The sequence below is a fragment of the Bos indicus genome, chromosome 12 (assembly GCF_029378745.1).
Source record: "Bos indicus isolate NIAB-ARS_2022 breed Sahiwal x Tharparkar chromosome 12, NIAB-ARS_B.indTharparkar_mat_pri_1.0, whole genome shotgun sequence".
NCBI lineage: Eukaryota > Metazoa > Chordata > Mammalia > Artiodactyla > Bovidae > Bos > Bos indicus.
Genome location: NC_091771.1, coordinates 50,245,658 through 50,271,827, shown reverse-complemented (window position 1 = coordinate 50,271,827; position 26,170 = coordinate 50,245,658). Strand labels below are relative to the sequence as shown.

The following is a 26,170-nucleotide window of genomic DNA, read 5'->3' as shown; positions in this document are numbered from 1 at the left end:
TCAGTCGTGTCCGACTCTGTGCGACCCCATGAATCGCAGCAAGCCAGGCCTCCCTGTCCATCACCAACTCCCGAAGTTCACTCAGACTCACGTCCATCGAGTCGGTGTTGCCATCCAGACATCTCATCCTCTGTCGTCCCCTTCTCCTCCTGCCCCCAATCCCTCCCAGCATCAGAGTCTTTTCCAATGAGTCAACTCTTCGCAGGAGGTGGCCAAAGTACTGGAGTTTCAGCTTTAGCATCATTCCTTCCAAAGAAATCCCAGGGCTGATCTTCAGAATGGACTGGTTGGATCTCCTTGCAGTCCAAGGGACTCTCAAGAGTCTTCTCCAACACCACAGTTCAAAAGCATCAATTCTTCGGCACTCAGCTTTCTTCACAGTCCAACTCTCACATCCATACATGACCACAGGAAAAACCATAGCCTTGACTAGACGGACCTTTGTTGGCAAAGTAATGTCTCTGCTTTTGAATATGCTATCTAGGTTGGTCATAACTTTCCTTCCAAGGAGTAAGCGTCTTTTAATTTCATGGCTGCAGTCACCATCTGCAGTGATTTTGGAGCCCAAAACAATAAAGTCTGACACTATTTCCACTGGTTCCCCAGCTATTTTCCATGAAGTGATGGGACTAGATGCCATGATCTTCATTTTCTGAATGTTGAGCTTTAAGCCAACTTTTTCACTCTCCTCTTTCATTTTCATCAAGAGGCTTTTGAGTTCCTCTTCACTTTCTGTCATAAGGGTGGTGTCATCTGCATATCTGAGGTTATTGGTATTTCTCCTGGAAATCTTGATTCCAGCTTGTGCTTTATCCAGCCCAGCGTTTCTCATGATGTACTCTGCATAGAAGTTAAATAAGCAGGGTGACAATATAAACCCTCCCAAACTATAATAAACAGTACTGAGGTACTCCTTTAATAAAGGCTGCATTTTAGCAATCTTTGGTTTTTATACCTATAGAGAATACCAAGTATTAAAAACCAAGTTTTATATTATTTGCTTCCTGACTTTATTTTTGTGGTTCATACTTTTGTTCAGCTCTTTTTCCTATTGCTAAAGAAGGAAATGGCAACCCACACCATTATTCTTGCCTGGAAAATCCCAAGGATGGGGGAGCCTGGTGGGCTACAGTCCATGTGATCACAAAGAGTCAGACACGACTAAGTGATTAACACACACACACACACACTATTAGGAGTGCATTCTAAGTTACTTCAAAACTATTAGGGGGGTGTTTACCAAAGTGCATCAGCAATTGATGAACAGCTCACAAAATGAATTATTAGGAGAAACATAATTTAGCATTTCTTTTTGCTCTTCTAAGCAACAGAAAGTTATTTAAATTGTGAATAAAGCACTGTTATAAATGCTGTAGTGGATGCAAAGATGAATGAGACCAGTGGTCCCACCCCTTTCGTGATCATCAAGTCTGGAGGAGAGTGATGTTTGTGAGTAATTTGAGAAGGTGAATGTGGGAGTAAGGGCAAGTGCCCATGAGGTCTCTATGCAGCAGGGGCCAGGCTCAAGCCTCAAGAGTGGGTGACAGCAGTGTGAGGTTGATGGGCTACTTTGAAAGATTTGTCTTAATAATGTTGATGTACATGGTACTTCAAAGTTAGTGTTTTGCCGATGTTCACTCTTTCTCCTTTTGTTTAAAGACTTTTGATTTGGGGATGTTTCCCCTTTGATGTAGTTTTTGGACAAGCAAAAGCCTTTTGTGGTTATTACCAGCCATGGGGTTGAGCAAGACTGCTTTCAAGCCTGTGTAGACATTTGTTCCATGAGGTAAGAACTTGAGCCAGTGGCTGAGTAGTTCCTAGAATCTCAACTAGTGTTGCTCAGAAATGGATTTGAATTTGAGGTGACAAAGAAAAGCATTATTTGATTTATATGTGTTTATTCTAATATGTCTAGAATCACAGGGTTAGCAGTAGCCAAACACAACAAACAAAAAGCTTAACCTCCACTCAGTTGTTAGCTGTATGCCTGATGCTTCTTGTGAAATCATGTAGTGACAGGAATCAATCACTGTGTTAGTTTTGAAAAAATGACTTGCCTTAAGCATTATCTAAAATAATTTTTAAAAGGTCATTGCAAAAAAGCCAATATAACTAAAAGATTTCAAATTTATTAAATGACTGTGTTCTTGGATCAATGTTTTGTAATTTAAAAAAAATTAATTTATATTGAGAGAGAATAAAACCTGTGGTATAAAAATTAAGTAAAGACCTGCTCCCAAAGGAATTATACTAGAAAAGTCTTAAAATGGAGACTGAGCAGAAGTAGCTATGGCGTTACTAGATCATGTAAGTTTTTGTTTATGGTCTCACAGAGAAACCTTCCTTCCCCAGCCTTCAGTACCTAGAATTGTAGAGTAAATAGTGTCTGGAATTGATTGATGTCTTCACCTGCTTGGGTTTATTCCCCCTCCAACTTGGTTATTCAATTTCCTTTCTTTTTTACAGTTTTATTGCCTTTTTATATATTTATTTTTTCAATTTGAAAAGAAAACCCTCTCTCTTTCATAAATTGTAGCAAGTTACTAGTCCTGACCAATCACCTCTTGTTTAAGTGCTTCCTTGTGTTCTTACTGCTGTATTAACCAGGGGGAAAATATACATGTTATTGTGTCCCTTTCTTTTGGAAATCAATTATATGGAGATTTACTGAGATATTTCCCTAAAACTTACCAGTTAGCTTTAAACAGAGAAGAGACCCTTAAATATATAGATTTCCATATAAATTAAGCGTTAATATAGGTAAAATTACAATAAAATGGTAGCAACTTTCTCTTGACTGAGGACAAATACCAGCTGCCTGTGTAGATCTAGTTTGTGATTATTACTTGGGACTAATGTTTTTAGTTTCTAATTTAGAGTGTTATTGGTTTTTGAAACTTTCCCTCCCAAGATTAGCTATGGTATAATTTCATTATAATACATTTTCTCTGTCAATTAGGTCATTTAGTCTAACTAGTAGGGATTGCAGCTCTAAAATTGGCCTGACTTTTTGAAAATATAATTTGAGTTAAAACTATAAGGTAAATTAAAGGAAAACTGGTAAACAGATGGTGGCTAGACCTACAAACTGATGGAACACTAAAGCAAAAATTATTTTAAAACCTGAAAATAGTTGACCGAATTCTGTATTTTCCTTTATAGACAAAGTATCACATTAAATATCTCCTATTCTGTGACATTTAGAAATGCATTGAAGATCCCTCCATCCTTATTTTTATTAGAAAAGACTATTTTTCTTAGAAGACACATTACATTGATGTTACCTTTAACATAAATGCCCAGAAAAGGTCCTTTTCACTGTCTTCCTGGACAGTTATAAAAGATAACTGGATAAATGTGTAATAGAAGTATAGCAATTTTTAAAAGATGGATTTAAATATTGGAAAGGATTGAACTTTTGAAAGAATTTTCTTTGATAATGAAAAATATACAGTAGAAATTTTCAATGTTTTCAAAGGAACTTCTGATTTTTCTTCTGATCCAAAAGTAATTAATTTTCCACTTGAAATGATTAATGGATCATGGCTTTATAAATAGATGATAGAAAACATGCTATCAAAGGGTATTTTAAGATGGAAATAAAGGAAATAGTTATCTGGTGTTGTTTGTTACAGCTTCTCATCTTGGTTATGAAAAAAAAAAAGGATGCTCTAATATTATCCTGTAGTTGTCCCAGAAGCAGTGGCTTTCTGATTTCAGGCCTGAATTATTTTGACTTTTTTTCCCTTAATACTGTATTTTTCAGACAGCATCCCAAGGAACTCCTTGAGGTCAGGGGACAGATGGACTCATCTTTGCTCAGCAGTTCACAATGGATGTAGATCAGCAATATTAACCCCCTAAGTGTTAATAAGGTCTTTGTGTATTACAATGTGTTTTAGTGGCTCAGTTGTGTCCGACTCTTTGCAACCCCACCAACTGTAGCCCACCAGGCTTCTCTGTCCACGGAATTCTCCAGCAAGAATGCTGGAGTGGGTTGCCATTCCCTTCTCCAGGGTATCTCCCTGACCCAGGGATTGAACTTAGATCTCCTGCATTACGGACTTCCCAGGGGGCACTAGTGGTAAAGAACCCGCCTGTCAGTGACACTGGTTCGATCCCTGGATTGAGAAAATTCCCTGGAGGAGGGCCCAGCAACTCGCTAAGTATTCTTGCCTGGAGAATCCCCATGGACATAGGAGCCTGGTGGGCTGCAGTCCAGTGAGTTGCAAAGAGTCAGACTTAGTACGCACCCACGCTCCTGCATTATAGGCAGATTGTTCACTATCTGAGCCACCAGGGAAGTAAGGTGGAAGTTGCTCAGTCGTGTCCGATTCTTTGCGACCCCATGGACTGTACAGTCCATGGAATTCTCCAGGCCAGAATACTAGAGAGGGTAGCTATTCCCTTCTCCAGAGGATCTTCCCAACCCAGGGATGGAATCCAGGCCTCCCACATTGAGGATGGATTCTCTACCAGCTGAGGCACCAGGGAAGCACAGAAGGTGTCATTAAAAACAGCCCTTAGTATACAAATATATGTGTGGCTGGGTCCCTTCACTGTTCACCTGAAGCTATCATAACGATTGTTAATCAGCTATACCCCAACTCAAAACAAAAAGTTAAAAAAAAATAGTCCTTTGTTTACTAACTGTGCATTTTAGTGCACAGTCTTTATAACCCATGAGCCTATGCTGGGGGCTTCCCTAGTGGCCTAGTGGTAAAGCATCCACCTGCAACGCAGGAGATGGGGGTTTAATCTCTGAGACAGGGAGATTCCCCGGAGAAGGAAAAGGCAACCCACTCTAGTATTCTTGCCTGGGAAATCCCGTGGACAGAGGAGCCTGGTGGGCTACAGTTTGTGGGTTCGCAACGAGTCGGACACAACTGAGCCACTGATACTTTCATCTTCTCTTTTGCTAAAAATGTTGTCGAAATACTTCCTTACTTGTTTTCATTTTTAAAAAATTTTTACTTGTTTTTAATAATAAAGGAAATGAGGCACATTTCTAAAGCCCACAATTGCTGTGTTGAAAACAAGATTTATTAGAGAAGTTCTATTTGTCTAGTCTATGATATGCTGATTTATATCATGTTTTTCTTCCAAGACACTACACACAACCAATGGAATAGCTGTGCTCCTTTGAAGTGTAATTGTTCCTAGCAAAAACAGTTATTCTGCAATCCTTGTTATAGAACATTTTGTAATGGGAGAGTATGTATAAATATACTCCAAAGAAATATTTAGCAACAGGGCTTCCAATTCTACAAGAAATCCCTGAAGACTCTATACCAGACCCTTGGGGGTTGCAAACATGAGTGGAACTCAATGCCTGTCCTCAAGGACTTTGGTCAAGGTATTTCGGGATAAGACCCCACAGTTAGGGAGACTGAAAGTAGGGTCAGAGAGACCAAAACCAATGACGGTCACAGACCAGAACCAATGATGAATTCAAGGATGGAGAGATTGTAATGTGGCCAAATAAAATGGCCAGAAAAGACTTTGTGAGGTCAAGGGTTTGTTTTATTGTCAGTGTTCTGAGGCATCAGTTGTGCCCTTGAAAGATTTGCAGCTGTGCTGTGGTGCCCAGCTGTTCCTGTAGCTCATCATTTCTCTGAAAGAAACTTGGAAAGCCATTGTGACACGGCTGCCAAGATGTTCTTAGTGCCTCATTTGGGGTAAGTGGGTAGGGTTTCTGTTGAGAGGTAAACATCTAAATTTTGAATGAAGAGTTTTATTTGTTGACTGTCTGAATACCTGAGGTTGGGCTCTTAATAATAGCCAAGTGTGTAAGCCTGCTTAAATCATTCCTACTTTTATTAACTTCTTGGCGTTTTCTATTCACTCAAGTTCCGTGTTCTATTAATAACTAATGGCCTTGTTCAGCCCCTGCATGTGCTGTGTTTCTTCGCTAGAAGTTGTTCACTCCTTCCTGAACGATTTCCTGCTTTTATGTTTTCTTGCTCTCTTCCTTGTTCCCATGGCATCTGGGTACTTCAGTCTATTAGGTGTGACTTGTTACATTCTTATTGGATAGAATTCACAAGGATCTCACAAGGCAAAATTGTATGGGGTTATTTGAAACTTTTGTTATTTCTGATTATGTTCCAGGGAGCTTTAATAGCCGTCTGATTAAGATTCCGGCTTATCTTCTTGCAAATAGAGAGATCTGCATTTCAGATTGTTTTTAGCACTTGTAAATTTCTCATTTACTTACCTCATCAAATCCCCCTTGAGACTTGGGTAGTTTCGAACTACAGAAGGAAGGCTGCACATGTAGATTGTGTGACTGTGTATGTACTGCAGCAGCACTCTGAAAAGAAATTCAAACCTTTTAAAATTCAAAACTTATGCTCAAAACCAAAAATTTAAAATCCCAAACTCCATGCTTAGGATTTACATATTATAGATAGGGCCTTGTAGTTGCAGGGCTGGCTGCAGCTGGCGAGGAGTGGCTGGGAGCCGTCAGTCGGTGGAACTTCCTTCTCTGGGATCAAATGTTTTTGAAATAAGAGGAGTCCCTTTTCCTTTTTGTTTTCTGCTGCTCCACCCAGAACTCATCTCTCACTCTTTTTGGAGGAATTCTCCAGATCCAAGCTCTTTGTCATTCTCTGGTGCTATCCTTTCCTCTAAAACATGTTACAAGCCATTCTTTATTTTCCCCCTCTTCGTATTTGTTAATGCAATCTTCTTCCCATTTCTGCCCCATGAAATCCTGCTCTTTCCTTTAAAATCTAGCAAAAAGCCTCTTCCTGTATGAGGTCTTCTAATCCTATCAGAAAATGTAATCTCGTAGTGGCATATTCTTTTAGTGCTTATTGTTTGTGGTATTCTGTGGTTATTTGTATATATCTCACCACCCCTGAGGACAGCCACTGTATCATATAATTTTTAAAATGTTCTTTATAGCATATAGCCTGGTATCATGCACATGGTAAGCAACTCAGTAAAGATTTTTGAATTTAATGCAATTTGTGAATCCCAAATGTACCACCACCCGTAAAGTAGTGATGACTGGGAGGCCACAGTTAATATATGATGCCTGCTTCAGTCTTATCCTTCAGCAGATTGTTATTCACTCATTTACCACCATGTGCTTCTCATTCATTTCCTTCATTTGTTTCTTTGACTGCACTGGGTCTTAGTTTCAGCACACGGATCTTTGATCTTCAATGGGCATGCCAGTTCTTTAGTTGCAGCACGTGGGATCTAGCTTCCTGACCAGGGGATCGATACCGAGCCCCCTTCACTGGGAGTGGGGAGTTTCTGCCACTGGACCACCAGGAAGTCCCTCATTTCCTTTTTAAAAAAGTTTTAAATTTATTTTTGGCTGTGCTGGGTCTGCGTTGCTGCATGTGGGCCTTCTCTAGTTGCAGCCAGCAGGGGCTACTCTAGTCGCGGTGCATGGGCTTCTCCCTGCAGTGGCTTCTCTTGTTGGGGAGCGCGGGCTCTAGGGTGCACGGGCTTAGTTGCCCAGCGGCATGTGGGATCCTCTCAGACCAGGGATCAAACCCGTGTCCCCTACATTGGCAGGCAGATTCTTAACCACTGGACCAGTGGGAAGTCCCGCTCATTTCCTTCTGTAATGTAAGAAACAACATCTGTTAGAGTATTGGGAAGAGTACTTTTCCTCATTTAATATTATTTTAAATAGCTTTTCCTATATAACATCAGTTCAGTTTAGTTCAGTTCAGTTGCTCAGTCGTGTCTGACTCTTTGCGACCCCATGAATCACAGCACGCCAGGCCTCCCTGTCCATCACCAACACCAGGGGGTGCTTAATCTGAACTAAGATATTTCATCTGGTCTGTTTTTTCTTAAAGCTGGTAATAGGCTATAAGACTACAAAGTTGGTAGAATCTGTGATCTTAACTAGATAGATGCATTTTTAGGTAGCAGTCCAAGGAATTAGGGGGGTAAGAATGTTGCAACATCTTCAACAACTTTTTTTTTAATCCAGCACTGGAATTGGAAGAGGTCAGAACTGTAAAGAGGCCAGATGATTGCTTAAAAACACCTCTCAGATTGCAACAGAACTTGACTAGCAGAATAAGCTCCATCCAAACTTTCTGAAGCAATTATCTGAGGGAATTATAAAGTCAGTTGCATAGTAAAGGGGTTCCTTGGGTACGGTTCATATTCAAATTTGAATTACTGTAAAAGTGCCTTGAGTTATTTATATTTATTATGTCCATTTGTGCTTATGAGCAAGAGTCAGGGTGGGAGGAAGGAAGGGAGAGAGAAAGAATGAAAAGCGAGCCTGATCGTGTTCTCTGGAGCTTGGGGAACAGAGAGAACCATGTAACATTTATGCCAGAGGAATCTCAAAGGAAGAAGCTGGCTGATGGAGACAGTGGCAGAGAGTAGAGAACAGTGGGTGGGGAGTCTGTTTTCCCACTGACAATGGGCTGGAGATATTCCATGGAATTGTAAGTGACCATCCCAAGAAGGTATGCTGGCGTTGGTCACAGATGGGTCAGGGAGCCCATATGTGGGTGGAGCAGACATCTCTGGGCATCTGAATGGCAAAGCAATATAGGTATTTGTAGGGCAGTTAAGAATTTCTCTGGTGGCTCAGATGGTGAAGAATCTTCCTGCAATGCAGGAGACCCGGGCTTGATCCCTGGGTCAGGAAGATCCCTGAAGAAGTGAATGGCTGGACTTTCTCTGTGGACAAAGGAGCCTGGCAAGGTACAGTCTATGCGATCGCAGATAATCAGACACGACTGAATGACCAACACATTAAGACTTTCTCTGCCTCCCCAAGGGGGTCGCAGGCAACTGCACAGGAGTCAGTAGGATGTGCCAAGGAAAGCTGCTAGTCAAGGGAAGAGAAAACGGCAGGTCTGAGCCAGGGGAGGGCGACACTCTACTTTTGCATGAAGTACGGAATTTGGTTTCTATGTGAACTGGGTATTTAATTCCGGAATTGAGACTCTTTTAGAGACTTTTCATTATCCAACAACACCTGGCACCCAACTGTGAGGCCTTAGATTTAAGTCCAGAGGAAGATTCAGCCTGCCTCAATGGATTTGCAGGGCTCCTCTGTCCATGGGACTCTCCAGGCAAGAATGCTGGAGTGGGTTGCGTTTCCTTCTCCAGGAGATCCTCCCAGTCCAGGGACTGAACCCACGTCTCCTTTGGCTCCTAAATTGGCAGGTGGATTCTTTATCACTGAACCACCAAAGGGGAGGAAAAGTTGCTTTATGACTTTTGTGTATTGTACTTTGTGTCCTCAGTCTTATCTCTTCTTCTGACATTAAAGTCCTTGAGGGTGAGACCTTGGAAATTAGAGGGAGTTGATGTCTTTCTGGAGAAGGAAATGGCAACCCACTCCAGTATTCTTGCCTGGAAAATCCCAAGGACAGAGGAGCCTGGCAGGCTGCAGTCCGTGGGGTCACAAAGAGTTGAACACAACTGAGTGACTGAGCATGCGTGTCCTGATGTCTTAGTCCTCAGGTCTTAGTCATCTTTGTGTATTGTGTATAGCTTAATATACCCATTTGTTCAATATGTATGTATCGAATGAATATTTGGTTGTGAGACTAAAGCAAAACATGACCTTTAAAAAGCATAAAAGTACAGTGATTTTTTTAAATAGAATTTTAAATTTTAGAGTCATTTTAGATTTACAGAAAAATTACAGAGATAGCACATAGAGTTCCTCCATTCCTCATGGTCAGCTTCTCCTTTTGTTAACATTTTATGATTTTAGTATGGTATATTTGTCACTACTGATGAATGAGTGATCGCTTTTTATATGTGCAAATTCTACTTCTTACAGTAGGAGGAAATAAAGGAAAACATGCCATAGTATTTATTGCAAAGAGTAGTCATTTTGATTTGTAGATCAAGGGTTTATACCAAGTATTTGTTAAACTTCTTCATGAGTTTGCTTTACATAAGTAATGTGCTTCCTAATTTCAGTTATAAATCAAAATATATTGCAAAATTCCTAGCAAGTCATATCACTCAGTTCCTTGACCCTTGAATTTCACAAAGTAGTTATGCTTTTTTTTTAAATGGTTAAGGAGGAACTTGATATTTATGTGAGCTGTCATTTTCTTTATTCCATGATGGATTGTTTCCTGTTGCTGCCAGAAATAATACGAATTAAAAGTTAAGATTATTTTTGGTTCAGGTGGTTGTATACCAAACCAAAAATATCAGGAGATGATCAAGTAAAACTCTTTAACCTAAGAAATTTTCCTCCTTGTATACCAGCCTTAATATTTTTGATCCAAACAAATTGTGTGCTTTCTCACAAGATAATTGGAAACAAAAAGTCATTTAATGTAAGAAAAATATTTGAAAAACCAAAGTCTAAAATAAATTCAAGCAACAGAATGAATTTTATATTCATAATGTGATGCACACTTTGCTGTTTGCCAGAACTACATTTGGTGATCTGTTATTTAATATTTTTGTGTTCACAAACACAGTTTAAAGCATTAAGGTAAAGAGTGCCAAGGTTAGAAGTACTTTCAAATGGTATGTCTGTGTAAGAATGGCTTGATAAACTTGTTTTTGCAGAATGTAATGACCCTGAGGGAAATTTCATCCATCTAATACTTTTCTAGTGTTAGCCATTCTCAGCAGTGTGGTAGTCACCGGGTCTCTTACATCATAACTGCTACCAGTGCTGGTGACTGACTGCAATTGAATGTCTTACGCCTCTCCAAACTCAATGTGTCTAAAATGAATTCATCTTTTAAAGTCTTGATTATTTCTTCTGACATCCCTCTTTAATCTATGGTAGTAACCACCCTTATGGAAGAAAGTGAAGAGAAACTAAAAAGCCTCTTGATGAAAGTGAAAGTGGAGAGTGAAAAAGTTGGCTTAAAGCTCAACATTCAGAGAACGAAGATCATGGCATCTGGTCCCATCACTTCATGGGAAATAGATGGGGAAACAGTGGAAACGGTGTCAGACTTTATTTTTCTGGGCTCCAAAATCACTGCAGATGGTGACTGCAGCCATGAAATTAAAAGACGCTTACTCCTTGGAGGGAAAGTTATGACCAACCTAGATAGCATATTCAAAAGCAGAGACATTACTTTGCCAACAAAGGTCTGTCTAGTCAAGGCTATGGATTTTCCAGTGGTCATGTATGGATGTGAGAGTTGGACTGTGAAGAAAGCTGAGCCCTGAAGAATTGATGGTTTTGAACTGTGGTGTTGGAGAAGACTCTTGAGAGTCCCTTGTACTGCAAGGAGATCCAACCAGTCCATTCTGAAGGAGATCAGCCCTGGGATTTCTTTGGAAGGAATGATGCTAAAGCTGAAACTCCAGTACTTTGGCCACCTCATGAGAAGAGTTGACTCATTGGAAAAGACTCTGATGCTGGGAGGGATTGGGGGCAGGAGGAGAAGGGGACGACAGAGGATGAGATGGCTGTATGGCATCACTGACTCGATGGATGTGAGTCTGAGTGAACTCCGGGAGTTGGTGATGGACAGGGAGGCCTGGCGTGCTGCGATTCATGGGGTCACAAACAGTCGAACATGACTGAGAGACTGAACTGAACTGAACTGAATTCAGTGACCTCTCCTCAAACCTCATACTTTACCATGATTTTCTTTCTTTCTACCCTTGCATTCAAACATTCTTCACATTTTGACTTTGAATAGTCTTTGTATGCATTTCTTCCTTTCTACTTCCAAATCCTTAGTCCACAGCTGGATTACCTCATATCTGGATTATTGAGATGGCATCCTAACTAGTCTAATTGTGTCTATTTTCTCTAAGTACTTCTATCATTTCAACATACTAAAAATCTTTCAGTGGATGGTTCTTCCTTCTTCTAGAATGTGATATAGGCTTCTCAGTCTGATTTTGTAGGCAGTTCACCTCTTAGTAGACTTTATTGAGAACTCTTCTTTTGCCATGCCCCTGAGTTTTTTCCATATGTAGAAGGAGATTTCAGTGCTCTTTATTGAGACTTTCTACAATGAACTAGTGTTTGTTTAATAAAGTCAACTCTTTTAACAGCATCATCCAGGACTCAGTTGGAATTGTCCACCGGCTTAGGTGTACAATCCTCCTTGTCTCACATAAAAAACTGAGAATATACTCAGGCAAGCTGACTCATTTATCCTTGCTGTGCTGTGCTTAGTCACTTCAGTTCTGCCTGACTCTTTGCAATCCCAACTGTAGCCCTCCAGGCTCCTCTGTCCACAGGATTCTTCAGGCAAGAATACTGGAGTGGGTTGCCATGCCCTTCTCCAGAGGATCTTCCTGACACAGGGACTGAACACAGGTCTCTTTGTCTCCTGCATTTCATGCAGATTCTTTATCCACTGAGCTATCTGGGAAACCACCCTTAGTCTTCTGAAAATTTTTAGGATTAAGTAAAGTTGGTATTGCAAGTAGAGGTAATACTTTTTGAGCCCTAGGGTCTTAAGAGACACTGTTAGCATCCTGTGCTTGGGGCTATTACTACAGTATTATACAACAATTCCAGCATTGTTCTTTCTAAACACTTTCTTTGTTCAAAATGTCCCAGCCTCTGAAGCATTTTTAGAAAAGTCCTTTCCCTCACATGTTTGTAAGCTTGAGAGGGATCCTAAAGGCCTCACAGGGCAAAGGCTTTTGTCGGTATATCATATATTGATATATAATTATATCCGCTATAACACTGATAACATTAATTGGGTTTTACAGAAGACCTCACATTTCCTACCAAGTGGTAACTAGTTTCATTTTGTTACATTACATTGTAAAGGTGAGAAGAATGATAGTGTGTATTTTATTTACTCTATCTGCATTAAAATTTGAGTTGTTGTCATGTTTACCATCTGCTTCCTTTTTGGGCTCAGTAAAGAAAAGTAAAGAACAGCTTTGAAGAAGAAGATTTATATCACTTGCAAAACACACTGCACAGCATTAGGGTACTTTTGGCCTCTTTATCTCTGTGGACTTATATAGCCTTTGCCACTTGGAGTCATGGTCTGTGTGAAGTGTCTGGCATTTGAGATTGGTGAAAATATTTTATATCTATGCTTGAAATATAGGTTGTGAACTTCCTCTTTTTAAGGCAGTTGATTTCACTATTAATTTCCATGTGGTTGTTCTGAAACAAAACAGGTGTTTAATTTTTTGACTGCAGATCATGTAATAGTATTCTTTGCGGTGTGCCATGACCCATCTTCTTAAGCAAATATAGCACGTGTGGAGTTTATTTATAGTTTTGACCTCTAGTCTTCATTGGCACCTAGTTTATTTGGGGCATAATTCACTAGGGCTATAGGTTGCAATTGTTAAGGAGTCAGCTGAGGAGAAGGAGACAGAAGGCACATTGTCCTACTGTGTATAACACTGAGGTGTGCCCACCCTCAGATTACTATACACGTTAAGGGAGGGTGTGGTTTCAGCAGACTGTAGAGGAAGACAGACTGAACAACTTTGAGTATGGAAGGGGGAGATAATATAGTAAAGTTTTGAAAATGTATTAAATAGAGCTAATTGGAGCTACCATTTATTGAGTGATTATCACCAGCATACGCTGTGTTAAGAGCTTTATGTATATCAGCTTATTTAGAGCTCACAACAGTATTCCCAGAGGACTTTGATTTCCTTTGAACAAAATAGGCAACTGAAGTTTAAGTCTGTGGCAAATAGGGATAAAGTAAACAAGAATGAATTTGGGGAACAAATATTAAAATCCTGAAACTAAGGACATTTTTTATAAATTCTGTGAAGTAGATCGGAACATTTTTTTTTTTTTTTTTAAGATCGGAACATTTAAAAGGTTTGCATCAGATTCATTTCCCCCAGAGGCGACAGAACAGGATAAGGATAAAGTGATAGCAGTGTCTTAACATCCTAAGATTAGAAGGGGCTTTTTACAGATATCTAAAAGATGGATTACAGAGAACATTTATGCCCTTTTTGAAGATGTTTCTAGGCAGCAGAATATTAGTTTGTTAAAGAGATTTATGGTTTTGTCCCTTAAAGCTATATTTAGGAGTTTGTTTATTTTACTGTGAAACTTCACCAAGGATTAGTCTGAATCAAACTGTGCACCTCAAGCTGAAGTGAACTAATCAACTTGTAAAAATTCAAGAAGGGCTCAAATACTTTAAATTATCTATCAACTAGAGTATTTTGAAGGAAAAAAAAGTCTAATGAGTAATTTTGAATGAATTCACACTGGAAAAGTATCAAATGTTTTCTAAGACTACGGAAATGAATTTATACTAACTGAAATTATAGTCATTTTCTTAGTCTTAAATTGAAGCAGTTGACAAACTTACTTGACAGAAGTGAAAAAACACTTTAAAAATTGAATTAAAAAAATAGAAACAAATTGTACATATTAATTATAGAAAAAATTTGAAAACAAATTTAGCAATGATGAAAAAAATTGCCCATAACCTACCATCATTGTAATATGAATGTTGGTAAGATTCTGTTTGTAGATTCATTAACTGTAAAAAAAAAACACAGATGTGTATAATTATATACACACACATGCATATATTCAAACTAAAACATCTAATAAAAGTTTTCTTGAGGGTAAGACTGATAACTTACCAGTAGCTCTTTCTGAAAAACTGGAATTTTAATATGTTTGGAAGCAAGGGAGTGAGAAATGGAGAGAGAGAATCCAGAGTTTGCTCTAGATGAAATGATTAAGACCAGAAATTTCCATCTGGCAATAAACAAGCCAAAAATGATGTTAAAAAAACAATTACATTTACACTAGCATGAAAAAGAACAAAACAGAAATAAATTTAGGAAAAGAAGTACAAGACTTGTTCATTAAAAACTACAAAATGTTATTGAAAAACAATGAAATCTACTAAATGGCAATTCATCTTTGTTCATGGATTGGAAAAATTAATATGGCTAAAATGGCATCCTCAAGTTGATCAAGATATTCAGTGCAATCACTTTTGGAATCCCAAGGGCTTGTTTTTTTGTTTTTGTTTTTTTTTTCAGAAATTGGCAAACTTATCCTGAAATTCAGGAGACCTAGGATACTCAAAGCATTAAAAAAAATTACAAAGTTGGAGGACTCACATTTATCAGTTTCAGAATACAAAGTTATAGTAATCAAGACAGTGTGGTACTCACATCAAGATAGACATGGATCTATAGAACAGAATTCCAAGATGAGAAATAAACTCTTACATTTATTGTAAATTAACTTTTGGCCTGAGTGCTAAAACAGTTCAGTGGGGAAATAAATGATCCTTCCAGTGAGTGGTGCTGGGAAAGCTGTATTGTTGTTGTTTTAGTTGCTAAGTCATGTCCAACTCCTTAGTGACCCCATGGACTGTAGCCACGAGGATGAACTTGCAGCCTACTTCACATACTATCCAAAAACTAACTTAAAGGGGATCATAGATCTAAATGTAAGAGGTAAAACTATAAAACTCCTAGAATAAATGTGGGAGCAAATCTTCATGACCTTGGATTTAGTCAATGTTTTTTTAGATATGGCCTCCAAAATATAAAGGTCAAAAGAGAAGACTAAGCTGGACTTTATCAAAATTAAAAGGTTGTGCACTTTTACCTTCAAGAAAATGAAAGGACAATGCGTAATATGAGAGAAAATATTTGCAAATCATATGTCTAAAGGGACTTATAACCAGAATATATAAAGAACTATTACCACTCAATAATAAAGACACATCATCCAATTAAAAATGGGCAAAGTATTTCAATGGCATTTTCTCCAAGGAGATATGCAAATGGTCAAATGCTCAGTGTCTTTTGCCATATTGAAATGCAAATCAAACCCACAAATTATTACTTGACACCTACCCGAACAGCAATGACAAAAAAGACAGACAGTAACAAGTGTTGACAAAGAAGTAGAGTCATTGGAACCTTCACACATTGTTGACAGGAATGTAAAACATTAATCATACAGCCACTATGGGAAATAGTCTGGAATTGCTCAAAAGTTTAAACATAGAGTTACCATATTACTCAACAGTTCCAAGAGAAATGAAAACATAGTGTATGCAAAACTTATAGATGAATGTTCATAACAGCATTGTTCATAGAAGCCAAAAAGTGTAAACCACTCAAATGCCCTTTAAGTGATGAATAGAGAAACAAAAGTGTTATGCTTATACAATGGAATATCATTTGGCAATAAAAAGGAATGAAGTTTATGAATTACTAATACATGCTATGGAGAAGGCAATGGCACCCCACTCCAGTACTCTTGCTTGGAAAATCCCATGGACCGAAGAGCCTGTTAGGCTGCAATCCATGGGGTCGCTAAGAGTCGGACACGACTAAGCGACTTCACTTTCACTTTTCACTTTCATGCATTGGAGAAGGAAATGGCAAGCCACTCCAGTGTTCTTGCCTGGAGAATCCCAGGGATGGGGGAGCTTGGTGGGCTGCCGTCTATGTGGTCGCACAGAGTCGGACACGACTGAAGTGACTTAGCATAGCAATACATGCTACAACATAGATGGATCTCAAAAAGTGCCAAGTGAAAGGAACCAGTCATAAAAGACCATATTGTGTAACAACCATTTATGTAAAATAATAAAAACTGTGAATAGAGAAAATAAATTAGTGGTTTCTAGGAGTTGGGTGAGAGGGGAAAGGCTGAGGATTTGGAAGTGTGACTGGTAACAGGTACAAGGTTTCTTTCTGGGGTGTTGAAAATGTCCTAAAATTGGGTAATGGTGATGACTGCAGTGAAAGAGGAGAGTGAAGAAGCTGGTTTAAAACTCAATATTCAAAAAACTAAGATCATGGCATCCAGTCCCATCACTTCATGGCAAATAGATGGGGAAACAATGGAAACAGTGACAGACTGTATTTTCTTGGGCTCCAAAATCACTGCAGATGGTGACTGCAGCCATGAAATTAAAAGATGCTTACTCCTTGGAAGAAAAGCTGTGACTAACCTAGACAGCATGTAAAAAACCAGAGACATTACTTTGCTGAAAAAGGTCCATCTAGTCAAAGCAATGGTTTTTCCAGTAGTCATGTATGGATGTGAGAGTTTGACCATAAAGAAAGCTGAGCGCCAAAAAGAAAAAAATTGATCCTCAGTTCTTTTTGAGCATCAAAAAGAATTGATGCTTTTGAACTGTGGTATAGGAGAAGACTCTAAAGAGTCCCTTGGACTGCAAGGAGATCCAACCAGTCAATCCTAAAGGAAATTAGTCCTGAATATTCATCGGAAGGACTGATGCTAAAGCTGAGGCTCTAATACTTTGGCCACCTAATGCAAAGAACTGACTCATTGGAAAAGACCCTGATGCTGGGAAAGGAGGAGGAGAAGGGGACGACAGAGGATGAGATGGTTGGATGGCATCAGCAACTCGATGGACATGAGTTTGAGCAGGGTCCTGGAGTTGGTGATAGACTGGGAAGTCTGGCATGCTGTAGTCCCTGGGGTTGCAGAGAGTCAGACACGACTGAGCCACTGAACTGAACTGACCTGGTGGCTGCATAACTTTGTAAATACACTAAAAATGAATGAATTGTATGCTTTAAAAAGGCAAAATTTGGGATATGTAAATTATATATTCATAAGACTGTTAAAAAATGCAGTAGCTTATTTTGTGAGATTTCCTTTTCTTCTTTTCTCTGGACCTTCTCTTTCCTTTTCCTGTTCTACTCAAGTTAGATTTTATGTCTAGCAGTTTCTTGTCAGTCTGAGTTCCCATCTTGAGTGTGAGTGCTGAGGGGTGCAGTTTCCAGAGTTTAGCCCCTTAGACTTGGCCATCGGCTTTATCATTCATCTGTTTTTGGAGTAGCCAAAAGCCTTCCAGTTTCAGTTGCTGCTCTGACGTTGGCCAGCAAGGCTTTGTAGTAAGTACCTGTTGGTTACTCTGGTTCTCAGGCTCCTTAGTCACCTTACTGCTTCACTTTCTTCCTTTCTTTAGAGATTCAGGGACTGTGCAAGTCTTGTAGTTGCATGTGATTTCTACCAAATGATTTGTATTTTTGGGGATTCAAGAAGATACTGTCTCACCTGGTTTTGTTGTGGATGTTGTCCAGGGTTTTGGTTTTGGTATTAGTTGTTCTGTTTTCATGTGGAGATTTGGGAAGATTCAAAGCTATGCTTCCATTGCTATGACTACCATTTTTCTAGAATTCAGAAATGTAACCTTTCTGACTCCTTGAGGAAGAGGTTTGGAAAGAGTCTGGCAAAAACAGGACATCCTCCTGGAGATTTAAATATCCTTGAAAGAAGAGTCTGTGGCTCATTGGCCTTCTAAATCCAGCACCTAGCACAGGCCATGGCATAGGATAACACCCAGATAAACATGTGTTGAGTGAATAGAAGTGCAGAGTGATGAACAACTTCTTGAAGGAGAGCACGCTAGAATTTGTAGCCAGCACCCTCTTACCAATGTTGACAAATGGGGGCCTGTCTAGATGGCTTCCTCTCCTTACACATGTAGATCAGAAACATGTCTGAAGCTTTGGGCAGCTATTCAACTGCATTACCTGCTTCAGTTTATCAAGAACTATTAAGAAATGATAAGAATTGTAAGTTTTCAGTATTCTTAGGGTGTTGATGATCTAGGTTGCCTGAATTCTAGAAGTACCTGAATGACGGTGTTAGATCCATCATTGTCCCCGAGGTGTTGGGTCTCTGTCCCAGAAGTCTTAGATTCCCTTAGGTCCTTCATAACCTTAGATTCATTTTCTAACCCTAAACTACGCTAACTAACCTTTCTTGTGGGTAAATAAACCACATGTATGGGATAGTATCTTGCCATGCAGGATCTTTTCAATCTGATACAGGGGAAAACTGCCTGATCTTTCCTGAGCTCTCTGCTTCTCTAATAAATCACTTTTATTTTTTCTATTCTAGGAACTTTGAAAACTTAGTAAATAGAGCTATATATCTTAAAAAGAGGAATTTCCTCAGGTCTCATCATTCTTCTGAAATTTCTGAGTTGCCTTGGGCTGGCCATGCCATGTCTTTCCTGAGTCTCTTAGCCTCATCACCACTGACTTCCCAGGGTTCCATTTAGTTTGATGAAATTGTGCTGAGATAGAAATGGAGTTTCAAGGCATAAAATGTGCTGTCTGTTATTTGTGTTTTGACAAAGACTTGCAATGCTTTAACTCGGAGAAGTTGAGTTGAGTAGAAACATGGATACCTTTGCCATTTTTCAAGTCCAGATGATGTCTGATGATCTTTGACATAATAAAAAAATAAAAAATACAATTACAAGGAGCACAGCATTCACTGTGAGTAGCTGTGAAGATGATTACTGTTACATCTCTGGGTTGGACTCTTGAATAGGTTTCTTCACAGATTCTCTTGAGATATGTGTATCAAATCAGCTTATTAAAAAATATGGGCATATTGCCTTAACAGTTGGCTGCCTTTAGACACTGCAGCTGTTGGAAAGGCCTGAGTGAACTAATTAAATTATGGTTGAAAAGCCCCTCTCTCTGACGTTAACTAGTACTTGCCATGAACACCCTTCTTAAAATACTGGTGGTTGGGGAGAGAAAGATGTGCAAAGAATACAGACAGCTGCATTTATTTTCAATTTGAAAAAGGAACTAAACACACAAAAATGCCATTTACATTCTTGAAAGTTGAGTGAAGAATTGTAATCTTGGTATGCCATTTCTGAAACTTTTTGAAACTTCCTTCTTTTGGTTTACTCTTTGCAACTCTGCCCAATTTTGTATATGGTGGTTAGTTTAACTCTTTAAATTGATGAATTTTTGGCTTAAAGCTTCCCTATATTTTAAAGTGCTTTTTAAAGTGATAAAAGATGCTTATGGCAAAGTTGATGTAATATGAAAAAGTGAAATGAAAGTGTTAATCATTTCATTTTTTCATATTATATAAACTTTCCATAAGCATCTTTTATCATTTTTAAAGAGCATTTTAAAATATAGAGGAGCTTTATGGTGAAGTTTATATAATATATCAATGTATAAGCAGTAAGAAAGCCAAAAATCAACTTTCCTTTTAATTCTCTTTTCCTTCAGGAAGTTGCAGACTGATGCACACCCTTCTAGGCTTAAAAAATACATATATGAAATTGATTTGACATTTATATATTCTATTTATAAAAATTGTGCCTACCATTTACACTGTTCTGCAACTTGAATTTTTTTTCACCTAATAGTTCATGATCTTTTCTCCACATAGATTAGAATGTAATGGGCTGAATTCTCCCTTTTCATATACATAATGGTATATTGCTTGTTGCCCTATATATAAGAAGGATGTCAGAAAGAATGACAGCCCTACCCAAACAGTTTGCCCTTCTCTGTCTCTAGCCTGAATAGATGCACCAGTACCTAGAAGTCATTCAACAGCTGTCAAATCAATTACACGGCTTCTGGTGACAAGAGGAGAAGCAGCAGCTGGTAGACAAGTGTAGCCACCCCATTTCTGAGCATGGGAGGAGGGACAGCAGATGACATATTTCTGCTATTGTTCCATTTTAAACTATATGATTTCTTTTTAGGTGTTTCCTTTTATAATAATAAAAATGATTTTAGTGAAGCATTTAAAAAAGTGATTTAGGTCAATGACAGAAGAAAAAAATTACTCATAGACCCTCATTATTCAACTTAATTATTGTTAACATTCTGGTTAACATTTTGTTAAATTTCTTTTTTCCCATGTTATCTCTTAAATATGTTGTTGGAAACAGTACTTTCCTTCTGTGACCTTTCTCCTCAAAACCCATCATAACCATGAGAAAAAAATAAGGGAAGTCCCAATTAAGGAATATTTTACAAAATGCCTTGTATGTCTTAAAGCTATAAATAACAAGGAAAATATGAGATACTGTCACAACCAAGGGGTGCTTAAGAAAATATGACTACTAAATGTGATGTGAGATCCTGGAACAGAAAAGGACATTTGGGAAAAGCTAAGGACATCTGAATAAAGCATGTAGTATTAGTCGCTCAGTTGTGTCCAACTCTTTGCAATCCCATGGACTGTAGTCCGCCAGACTCCTCTGTCCATGGGATTCTCCAGGCAAGAATACTAGAGTGGGCTGCCATGCCCTCCTCCATGGAATCATCTCAACCCAGGGATTATACCCGGGTGTCCCACATTGCAGGCAGATTCTTTACCATCTGAGCCAGCAGGAAAGTCCCTGAATAAAGCATGGACTTTGGTTAAAAAAAAGTATCATTATGGGCTGATTAATAGTGATAAGTTCACCATGCTAGAGGAAGATGTTAACCACGGGAGAAATTGGTTTTAAATTATATGGAAAGCCTTCATATTACCTTGACATTTTTTCTGTAAATCTAAAACTAGTCTAGAATAAAACAAAAAAAGAATTATGTTGTAATGATACCATGTATACAGTTTTGTATTCTACTTTTTCTTACTGTGTCATCTTTTCAAAAACTAATGATTGTTTTTATTACTCAGAATGAATACACTGTAATTCACCTATTTCTTTCATGTGGGATATATATATCATATAAATTATTTCTAATAGTAATGCTCTGAAGAATGGCTGTATCATTTGTTTATATCTTGTTCTAAAAGGATTTTTGAAAAATAATTTATTTTTAAGACAAATTTAATAATTTTCAGAAATATTTCTATATTTAATTTGAGGTGGTGGTGGCTAGATTCCTAAAAGTGGAGTTAAAAAGTTAAAAAGTCAAGTTGTATGAAGGTATTAAATATTTTGCCCAATTGTTTTATGAAAGCCTATTCTTAATTACAGTTATACCATCAAGGGCTCATTTTACTGGATCTTCTCCAGCACTGTGTATAATTTTTTAAAATAATCTTTTCCAAAACTAACATCTTCTTGATTTAATCTATATTTCTTTATTTTTCAATTATCTTTATTTTACCACTTCTCCTAAGAATAATCTGCTCATGATTAGAAAATTGGCAGAAGACCTGAATAGACATTTTTTCAAAGAAGACATCAGATGGCCAACAGGCACATGAAAAGATGCTCAACATCACTAATCATCAGAGAAATACAAATCAAAACCACAATAAGATAGCGCCTTGCACCTGTCAGAATGTCTATCATTCAAAAGACCACAAATAACAAATATTGGCAAGGTTGTGTGGAAAGGGAACCTTAGTATTCTGTTGGTGAGACTGTAAATTGGTGCCATCACTCTGGAAAACATTATGGATGTTTCTCAAAAAATTAAAAATAGAGCAACTATATGGTCTAACAATTCTGTGATTGGGTATGTCTGAAGAAAATGAAAACATTACTTCAAAAAGATACATGCACCCCAATGTTCATAGCAGCATTTGTTTACAATAGCTAAGATATGGAAACAACCTGAATGTCTGTCAACAGATGAATGGATAAAGAAAATATGGTGATATAGACATAGTGGAATATGACTCAGTTGTAAAAGAGAATGAAATTATGCCATTTGCAGCAATGGATAGACCTAGAGGGTATTATGTTTAGTGAAGTAAGTCATGCAGAGAAAGATAAATACTGTTTGTTATCACTTAGATGTGGAATCTAAAACATAAAGCAAATGAATTAATATAACAAAACCAAAGCAGACTCACAAAGAACAAACTAGTGGTTAGCAGATGGAAGAGAGAAAGGGGAAGAGGCAAGATAGGCGTAGAGGTAAAGAGGCACAAACTACTAGGTATAAAAAAATGAGCTACAGGGATATACTGTACAACACAGGGAAATGTAGTCAATATTTTATAACAATTTAAATGGAGTATGATCTATAAAAATATTGAATCACAATGTTATACACCTGAAACTGATATAAAGTAAATCAACTATACTTCAGTAAAAAAAGGATTATACATTCATATCCTTTGTCCTACTTGAATATGTGTTTTTCTTCTCAATTTGTTTGAGTTCTTTAAATGGTAAACACAACAAATTTAACAGAAAACACAGAAAGATGAAGTATTGGGTTCTTTTATAATAATGTCATAGTACACCTAGGACGAGGGAAAAGTATAAGTTCCCATGATAAAATCTAATGCAATTGAAATTTGTATCATAAGAGATATAGAAATGATAGTAACCAAATCATGTTGTAAATCTAAAACTGTGTTGTATATCAATTATATCTCAACAAAACTAGGTAAAAAGCTAATAATAATCAGTAGTAAATTACTTTCTTTGTATATATATGTATTAATTATCTTGCAACAACATGTGAATTTTGAAAATGTTGGTATCTTTAGCAAAATTATTTACACTTGTCTTTATCCATTAAGGTATCTACCAGATCAAAATTAGTAAAAACTTAATAAATTGTGAACATGTTAATGTCCCCCCCCCAAAAAAAAACCTACACAACCCCCACAGTATTTCAGAATGTATTTTAAGCAATATAAGTAAATGGATATCATAATAAAAACATTTTGTTTAGCAATGATAAAAGCTAGTTGTTAGTGAACATTTTTATTACTATCTGTGAAATTAGAACTAATAATTATTTTCATGCTGTTTCCCCACCAAAAGAATCCACACATTTTTCTCTGAAAAATAGTGATGATGTGAAGCTGAGGATGTGGTGGACAGGGAGGAATTAAAACTGTTGATTTTGGATCTATGATACCTGGCCAGGTACAGGAGTAGGTCGTCATCCATGGGTGAAAGGCAGTTCAGTGTTCTGGTTTGGTTTATCTTGGACCTGCATTCCTGGAGCAGCCCTTAAGAGAGCGGCCCTGGAGCATGGGAGCTGCGTGCTCTTTCCTCATGACTGCAAATGCCAGTAATTCTGTGACACTGGACTGTGCATTTCATTCACCCAAGGCCCAAGGGCTGGCTTGCTTCACACTTCCTCTGCTTCTGACTGGAGACAGAAGTTCAGACACCTTGTGTATATAACTTTACCTCTCTGTGAGTTCTATTTTTATTTTTTGTTCTTAGGCAGTGTATGTTTTTAGGTATAAAAGCGTCCTGTATCTCACTTTTACATTTTTTGGGTCAGTTTATTGGGGTACCTTTATTCTGTGCTCGTCTGAATTAAAATTGCTATGTAAAATGACTTACAGAAATCTTTTTATCACAGATTATAATATTTTGTGTGTGAGTATATGTTTACTCCTAGAGGAGGGCATGGCAACCCACTCCAGTATTCTTGCCTGTAGAATCCCATGGACAGAGGAGCTTGGCAGGCTACAGTCCATAGAGTTAAAAAGAGTTGGACACGACTGAAGCAACTGAACACACATGCATGCATTTACAAAAGAGTGGAAGACTGCATGGAAAATGTTTTTTAAAGTTTTAGGTACCAAATAAAATATATAGAATCAGGTAGGCAGATGACCTTTAAAATAGAGAACATGATGAGAAAAGTGAAGTGAAGTTGTGTCCGACTCTTTGCGACTCCATGAACTATAGCCTACCAGGCTCTGCCCATGGGATTTTCCAGGCAAGAGTACCGGAGTGGGTTTCCATTTCCTTCTCCAATGATAGAAATTTACCTTTAAGTATTTTATCCTTTTCTTTGCTGCCATTACCTGAGAATGGAAGCATTTTATTAGAGCAGAGTCATCATTATGTAATGGATCTTTCTTACATTGAAAGAATGCTGAAATGTTCTATTCAGTCTTTTTGAACTTTTCAACCAAAGCTTTAGGTCAGAGGAAAGTGAAGCTGTACATGTGGAGAGAATGGGGGTGACAACTTTGCGGTCTGCTACAAGCTCTAAATTTCTTTGAAGTTTTGCTTATGTTAAGAATTAATGCAGATTTTAGTCTATTTTTTAATACATCCTGTTTATTTTCATATAAAAATGTTTTAAATTGCTTGCTAATAAAATTATTCAACCCCTTCCCTCCAATCTATAAGTAGGAAAGATTCTGCTAGAATTCATGTCATGTATATCCTTGACTTTGGGCACACTTGACTGACATCGTCCATCCTAAAGGAGATCAGTCCTGGGTGTTCATTGGAAGGACTGATGTTGAAGCTGAAACTCCAATACTTTGGCCACCTCATGCAAAGAGTTGACTCACTGGAAAAGACCCTGATGCTGGGAGGGATTGGGGGCAGGAGGAGAAGGGGATGACTGAGGATGAGATGGCTGTATAGCATCACTGACTCGATGGACATGAGTTTGGGTAAACTCTGGGAGTTTGTGATGAACAGGGAGGCCTGGCGTGCTGCGGTTCATGGGGTCGCAAAGAGTCAGACACGACTGAGTGACTGAACTGAACTGACTGACATTGTTAGACATCCTACAGAACACACATAGCTTTGTTTAAGTAACTTTATAAGAGATAGAAGAACAGTTCAAGATCTACATGTTTTCAGAGGTGCTAGTCTGAATTTTTATGTGAAATGTCCTTTTGAGCAAAAGTCCACAGGTTCTCATAATTTGAGTAACACCTCATTGCTTCATATTCCCTTTCATTAACTCGTTCATTAGTTTCACAAATAGTCTAGTCTCCAGGACTGAAAAAGCATCTATCTTCATGGAGCTTACAATGTAGTTTTATTTACGACTTCAAGTTTTACAGACACATTCTGAAAGTAGTTTGAATTTGTTGCCTTTACTTTCTAGGAGTTTAAAAAAAGTAATGTATAAAAACATCTTCCTTAATCTGGCCAATAAATATGCTACATTCTGTGGGTGACAAATTGTAGATTAATCTGCAAATGCTACTAACTATTTTTAAGAAGGAAATGTCTCCTTGCCAGAGTATTATATTTTTAAACTTTATACATAACTCTTGATAGAAAAGAATTGATTATGTCTCTGAAGTTAGAATATTGTGTTCTTTCTGATTGTACTTTACTTTCAGCTATTGAAATACTGCCTAATGTCAAGATCACTCAGTGTCATGTACTGACTTGGAAATATTTCTAGAGGTGATTCTTGCCTGTGAGGTACGTGACTCATAAACAGTCATGCGTACAAATTCCAGCAGGTACCCTCCCCCTCTCTGCTCACCCCATCATCATGAGGGTGACCATGAGAAGGAAGCTTGGGCTTTGTGAAGATAACAGGACAAAGTAAAAGAGGAATTAAGAACAGATAAGGAGAGCTGATCCTGGAGACAAGCAGGCAGGAGGGTAGGGCTTGGGGCCAAGGAGAAGGATGGTATGTATAAGTTCCCCTTTGAAACACATTTTCTTTCTTTCTAATTTCCAAAATGCAAGTCCATGGGGTTGTAAAGAGTTGGACACAACTGAGCGACTGAATAGCAACGACAGCAAAAAATTGTGGGAATTACAGCATACAGAGATGGAAAGTGAAGGAGAAATCA

At 38.1% G+C, this 26,170-nt stretch overlaps 1 protein-coding gene across 7 annotated transcripts in view; it reads left to right on the top strand.

The window, feature by feature from the left end:
• TBC1D4 (TBC1 domain family member 4) overlaps positions 1-26,170 on the top strand; it is a 210,753-nt gene that overhangs the window by 63,426 nt on the left and 121,157 nt on the right. Inside the window, exon 1 of one of the 7 annotated variants that reach the window (XM_070800344.1) lies at positions 4,872-8,691. The exons of the other annotated variants lie outside the window; for them this stretch is intronic. Coding sequence (XP_070656445.1) covers positions 8,653-8,691 — 39 coding nt within the window. The 5' untranslated portion in view covers positions 4,872-8,652. Of the gene's footprint in view, positions 1-4,871; positions 8,692-26,170 lie in introns of those variants that run through there. 7 annotated transcript variants of the gene reach the window in all.